Source organism: Centroberyx affinis, unplaced genomic scaffold (assembly GCF_046629955.1).
Source record: "Centroberyx affinis isolate AG114_WGS23_722 - 3 ecotype Tasmania unplaced genomic scaffold, CSIRO-AGI_Caff_v1 ptg004288l_1, whole genome shotgun sequence".
NCBI classification, from domain to species: domain Eukaryota; kingdom Metazoa; phylum Chordata; class Actinopteri; order Beryciformes; family Berycidae; genus Centroberyx; species Centroberyx affinis.
The window spans coordinates 340,347-347,316 of record NW_027282008.1 but is presented as its reverse complement, the minus strand read 5'-3'; the positions used below and the strand labels follow the sequence as shown (position 1 = coordinate 347,316).

The window sequence follows — 6,970 nt, the reverse complement described above, 5'->3', positions numbered from 1 at the left end:
AAAGTATTTTCCTGGGCTCTGCATGTACAATACGCACAGACAGTGGTGTGTTTTCACTGTAGCCCAGATCACGGCTGGCGAAATGTGGTTCTGTTTAGTGGGGAGGAGGGAGGGACTGCTAGGAGAGGGAGAGAGAGAGAGAGACAAACAGAGAGAAAAAGAAAGAGAGAGCAGGGACACACGCACATACACACACACATAAGTTAGAGAGTCCTTAAGGGTCTAATTCTTTGTTCCCATCCATCCCAGGCTTTCATGGTGTCAGTGTGAGACTGTGAGACTCCCTGAGAGCTTCTGCAGCACACCACAAATCATCCTGCGTGACTCTGCTGCATGTTCAAGGCTGATCCTACAGCATGCTCCATGTTCCATGTTAGAATGGATTGCCATAGGATGAAGTGGGAGGGGGGTAAAAACGTGCAATTGATGTGTATTTAAATTGTGTGCATTTGTGTGTATGTGCGTGAGTGTGTGTGCATGTTCATGTTACAATGAGAATGTGAGAGTGCTAAAATATGATTTCATGGAAATTTCCCCCAATTAATTTTAATGTTGTTCAAACCAAGCAGTGTCAACAAAGCCAAACAGTGATTTTTCCCATGAAGAGAATCTGGAAGTGTCCTCCAATCAACTGAGCGTTGGAATTCAGGTAAAATCTAACCACATCCCCAGATAATGAAAACTAGTTTTATATCATTTCTCCCCCAGAAGTTCTGGCCGCGGTCCCTTCATTCAGTTAGGTAAACTCAGATTATGCCAAGTCCTACAGAGACAAAAAGCATATTCACATGAGAGTAATTATCCAACTCTGTTAATCTTTGTCCTGAACGCTGGCCAAAGATGTTACAACAATAGCTTTACATCAAAACATCTTAGCCCTTTTCATGGGCAGATGTTCGCAGGATGTTTGGGAGAATATAATGAGGGAGATGTAAAACATTTTCAAGATAGCTTCCAAGTCTGCATAGCGCCCTGTTGTGGGAAACAGTATTTATGACTGCCGCCCTTACGAAACCTGTGTGTGTGTGAACAGAAAGAGGAGAGGGGACTATTTTAGCGTCGCTGTCCCCGGCAAACACTCTTCTGCTTGTTGTCCCCCAAACCTGTTTCCTAAGACAAACAGGGACCCTCCACCCTAAAAACCAACGGTTCTTCAGAGGTCCGCTGTGGGCTGAATGGTGCTCATCACTGTCTGAAGAACCACTTGAGCCTTTAAAAACCATTAAAAACCTGGTGGTTCCTTATTCAGTCAAATGGTTCATCAGAGGTTTGGGCTTTGAAAGTTCCTCACACCAACATTGACAGTTCAGTAGTGAAGCACTCTAAGTTTTAACCATTGATAACCAGGTTCAAACACAGCTTGAATTCGAACTGTTGGAATGAAAACAAACAAATCAGAATAAAGAACCATGTATGGTTCATAAACAGGCAATATGGAACTATTTGAGAACATCTGTAGCTCCAAAAATGGTTTGATCCTATTATGAAAATGCACTTTCATAATAGAACCTCCTTCCTTGTGCAACATAGAACCGTTTTTGTTAAGAGTGTAGGAGTCCGCTCGGTAGGTAGCAACATTTGAGATGTGCTCAGCTGTCCTCACCAATATACCACCCAGATGGCCTCTCTCTTAATGTTAACTTCCTATCAGCACTCGTGGCAACAAAGCACAAGGATGCGTCAATCACAAGCCCCAGTGGGCCGAGGCAGTAAATAGCAGGACTATCTCAATAGCAAGCGTAAACTTGTCACACTGTGACAGAGCAACATGCTCTTTAGGCTTTGCTCTTAACATTCATTTACAAATTGACTGGCTGTCATTGGCAGATAATGGGGGCGTGCTGAGCAGCAACTTGTGAAGCCTCGAGACACAGTTATGAAATTAAACATAGACTTTAAATCATCTAGCCGTCCTGGTGGCTTAGTGGTCTGGGGTGCGTGTTACATGGATGCCACATCCTGGGTTTGAATCTGGCCCAGGGCCTTTCGTCGCATGTCATTCCCCTCTCACTCTCCCAGTCTTTCTCTCTCTACTTTTATCTAGTAAAAAGACAGAAAGGGCAAAAATAAGTAGCTTAAATCATCTCTGTTAAATAGGAGGAAAATATGCCAACTAATCACAGTCATTCTCTTTTTTGAAATGCTCATCATGAGCGATCATGACCTCTTAACCTTTTATGGATGATGTTAGTTTTTCTATTGATATGCCAGTGGACATTGTTGGGTTTTTACAGCTTGATGCAAATGCAAATGATGGTTGACAGTCAACAAAGATCATTTACTTTGATGGGACCTTTATCCTATTACACAGGTAAAGAGTGTTGCTGCAGAATGATGTTGGTGAAGCCATGTTAGTCCCAGTGTGAAGGTTTCTGCTTGGCCCCTGTTATAACAGCTCTAGGAGTCTTGAGGAATGTGGGTTTGTCCTGCAGTCCGTTACTACCCCCCTCCTCTCTCTCTCCCTCTGTCCCCTCCCCTCTCCCAATCAGGGCAATTCTCTAACTTTTCTCTTTTTCTCACAAGGCTATAGTTCAATATTCCGTTCTGGGGCACATATCCTGTCTCAAATTCCGACTCTGGGCTCCTCGACGCCAAGCCACTCCAATTGTTGCAAGGTATTGTGCATTATTGATTTATGACAATAGTTATCAATTGCCTTGATAGTCACTATTGTTTTAGGAATCTGCTGTTTCACAGGAGATTATCGCTTTATGCAAGTGTGGTACATAGAATGGATGTCTAATCTCATAATTAGATGCAGGAGCGTGGAAAAAAGTTTGGTCAAAACGGAAAATTAATCCCTGTGCGGGTAAGGCTCAGAAGTTGCATCTGTTTTACCGGCTTTTAGAGAAACTTAAAGAAAAAGAAAAAACGACAGGCCAGTCACGTTTTACAGTTAGTTTGTTCGCTTTGTTGGATTTTCATACTTTGGGAAGCGGTTCCTGGCAAGTAAAACGGAATAAAAGGCGGTCTAACCTAATTTCCCTTTTGGTTTAACTTGTGTTTCAGCGAGTAGTCGCTGATGTTGCGTTTTTCCCATTCATAAAGTTGCGGTGACATGCGGAGCTCGGTTCAGTGCTGCAAAATTGGGGAAATACCATATTTGTCTTTCTGTCAACCTGCAGCAAGCTGTTTCCAAAGCCGTTTCTCACTATTCAAGTGTAGCATAAGGAACAATGGCGAAAATTCCCTATAATATTCCTTTAGGCACTTACAGTGTATCTGTGGTAATAAATAGTGAGTTTATACTGACTTTATCGTACTTTATGGTATTGTTTTACCTCCTATGGCATCACTATAACATTCCTATGCGGATTTATAGTTTTCCTTCTAAAATGTATTATAGATTACAATAGCCTAGTTCTTTTTCGTAGGATATGAAAAGGGCAGCTTTAAAAGAGTTTGATTTAAAACACATGTGCCGGCTATTGTACTCTAATGATCAGTGGATTAATTGATAAAGCAGGACTTTACCGGTTAGTTTGACAGCGGACTATCAGGGTTGGAGCAGCGCTCGGCATATCGCTGCCCTGCCACTCGGTAATTGATCAGGCATTTCTTTTGTTCGGCATTGATCCCGCCCTCATCCACTTCTCACTGCAAGCAGCTGAAGCCACAACTTTTTTTTTTGTCCTTGTCGTTTTTGAGTTGAAAGTCTTTGTTTTTCTTTTGTACTTGTGCCTCTCCCTTACGAAAAACAGAACCATATAGTAGGAAGAAAGAATACATTTTAGAAGGATGCTATATAGCCTGTATAAATATCACATATGAGATAAAAGTAGGCTAAGGTCAGTATAAACTCACTCTTCAGTGTCAGGCACATACATACTATAAATCTCTATTGGAATGTTATAGGACTATTATAGTGATATTTTTAGTGTTTATTCTCTCCCCCCAAATAACTGTCATGACAACAGGAAAATTGAACAAATTCACAAATTCATTTTACAATATGGATTTATACTTAGGCCTACTTTCATATTAGGATTTACTCAAATCTCTCTTTCTGTCTCCCTCTGTTTGCCTGTTAGTCCCTGTCTTGTCCATTACAGCTCTCTCTCTCTCCCCCTCTCTCTCTCCTCTCTCTCTGTGTGTGTGTGTGTGTGTGTGTGTGTGTGTGTGTGTGTGTGTGTGTGTGTGTGTGCACGCATGAGTGAGTACACCACTCATCTATCTCTCATCTTCCATTAAAATTAATCTGAGTCAGTGGGATGCGGGGCCATATTTCTTCTCCTCCTCCCAAGCCACCCGTCTCTCTCCAGCCTAGATAATGCGGTTGGACCCATCTCTCCTCTGCGGCTGGAAGCAAGGCTCTGCTGAGGTTATATATCACCGGGGGCCCACAGTTCAGTCTTAACGCTGGTCTATAATGAGGCGGAGAAGAGAAAATAAACCCCATGGCTGTCCAGTTGGACTCTGGATGCTTTTCAATTTAATATGCCCTAATGCAGTCACTGCAGCCTTCGTAAGACTATATGTGTGGGGTCAGTAATTGCAAATTAATTTGATTTAAAGGACCAGACTCTGCAAAATCACATAATGAATAATAATGGGGATAATTAAATTTGGGACTCTATGTGGAATGACTAATTGGTCTTTTTTTTCTCCTCAAATTTAAAAATGAGTCTCTCTCTTGCGCTCTCTCCCTCTCTCTCTCTCTCTCTCTCTCTTTCTCTTCCTCTGTGTGTGTGTGTGTGTGTGTGTGAGAGAGAGAGAGTAATATTTTAAGTTTATTGATCCTCTTCACCTCCACTCTCACCTCTGTCCTTCCTCCCATCCTCCCTCTGTTCTGTCTCTCTGGCTCCCTCTAGGCATAGGGTTCTCACTTAGGGAAGGACAATATCAGGATGGATGGATGGAGGCTCGAGAGTCAAAATTTAAACATGTGACCTGACGAAGAGCCGTTGTGCTTGAAAAGTTGTCTGTCCAGTAAAGTTGTTGGAGGACAGAAGAGTGCGAGCTCCTTCCTTTTTCAGTGGGTCAGAGGGAAAAAAATGTATCCTGTTGGATGTGGACAATCTAGAAATGTTACAAGTAAAAAATAGCTTCTTTGGTTTTATATGGTCAGGATTCTTATTAATATCCCTTGTAATGAGCGATTACATTAAAACAACTGGTTTCATCAGGTTTGCAAGATACAATATTCAAGGTACAATCACACAATCCATAAAGAACATCCAATGGGCATCCGTCAGAGGCTCCCAGGTCTCAACAGAGATTTGTAGAATTGTGGTTTGTTAGGAAATCCCTCAAACTGATGACTTGTCCCTCTGTAGTCTGTTACCTGTGCATACTTGGTGTCACTGGAGTATATTTGGTGTTACTTGTACATATATTGTGTCACTGGATTGATAAATCTCGTATAGGACTGCTTTGAATTTCAGTCTAATGAAAGCAGAGATCACTGGAGCCCTTTGAAGTGGCTCTTCCATTTCCTTGCCTGTTTTTCCCTATTCTCCTCTAAGTCGTATTTTCTTTTTCTTTTCTCATTATAACCACTGAGCACATCACAAACAAGAAAAAAAAATCAAACAATGGGATACTTCCAGAACAAGCCATTTCACATGAGAATTACATGGTCTGCTTTCAAGTTTTTTGGGTCATAAAATTTATGAGGATGAGCATCATTTTCACTTTTTTCAAAAAGTAATTCCTACAATGTTTCACCTATAGATAAAACTGATTTGACCTGCTGTATGCCTTCATGTTTTCTCAGTTGTTAGACAAGCCAAACTTGTGTAATGAAGTCCAACTTAGTTATTGGGTCAAGAATTCATGGACAAGAGTAAGTTTGGGTTTCAGTGCAAGTTTGATGAGAACCACTGGTCAAAACATGTGTTTCTAAGCTTTCATCTCTTCTCTCTCTGTCTAGCCCCGACTCTGGAGTGCACACCAGGACTTGGTCTGGATCCAGGTCTAGATCTTTGAGCGCGTGTGCAGTTCTGCTCACCCTGGGTCCATACGGTGAACAGAAAGTCAGAGAGTCAGTGGTAACTGGGGAGTAACGCGGTTGGAGGTACAGCCAGACCGACCAATGGGATCAGGGAAGGTGGCCCAGGTGCTGCTGGGATGGGCGACGATGTGTTTCGCGGCGGCCCATGTGGCGGGCGCTCAGACCGGGGACGGACCGTACCAGGCTAGCCGCTTCACCGGCGCTGTGGACCAGAGAGAGGTGCAGAGGGTCCGACGCCGAGGCCAGGAGACACTGAGAGGGTAAGGACGAGGATCTGTGTGTGTGTGTGCATGTGTGTGTGTGTCATCTGCTATCAAAAGGGCAAAATGTACTTGTCTTTTGATTTTGTCCATATCACAGAAGCGTACATATCAAGTGTGGTGATGTGAAGGAGGGGGAGCTGCAGTTGAGTTCGGGTTCGAACACACAGCTCAGTATCTTTGCACTCGTATCTGGAGTAGGCCTACAACATAAATGTCTTTCCCCTCTCTGCTTTCCTGGCAGCTCTCTTTCAACTGCTGTGCTTTCTGGGCTAAGGCCAAGCTAGCCTTATACCAAATTATGCTGCTGAATACTACCACATTGTTTTCTCAAAAACAGCACATGTTCGAAGTTAACAGGCTGCTGGCCACACTGAAAACTCCCAGCGTACTTACAGAAAATTGACATTTTCATGGGAAAGGGAGGAAAAAAGCCTTAAGTCTATACATCTAATGAGGGGATGATGAGTGAAAAGCATGACCCAAATTCCCCTGAGTGTATTAGTTTGAGAAAGTAGTTCAGGGCGGCGGAGGGGAGGCTGCTGGCCCCGCTGGTTTAAGCTGAGGCATGAGATGGGGGGAAATGGTGTGTGTGTGGGGGTATGTACATATACTGTATGTATGCATGTGTATGTATTTAAAGGTTTTGTTTGTTTGAGTGTATGTGTGTGTCGGGGGGGTATCCAGTGAAATTAATTACAGCCCCCCCTCACCCTCCCTCCATCCCATTCTGTCCCTTCTCTCTCTCTTTCCGTCA

At 43.1% G+C, this 6,970-nt stretch overlaps 1 protein-coding gene across 1 annotated transcript in view; it reads left to right on the top strand.

Moving 5' to 3' along the window:
- The first annotated feature begins 2,548 nt into the window (after positions 1–2,548).
- Positions 2,549–6,970, top strand: part of fbn2b (fibrillin 2b) — a 73,271-nt gene continuing 68,849 nt past the window's right edge. Inside the window, exons 1-2 of the mRNA XM_071543342.1 lie at positions 2,549–2,615; positions 5,873–6,213. Coding sequence (XP_071399443.1) covers positions 6,035–6,213 — 179 coding nt within the window. The 5' untranslated portion in view covers positions 2,549–2,615; positions 5,873–6,034. The remainder of the gene's footprint in view (positions 2,616–5,872; positions 6,214–6,970) is intronic.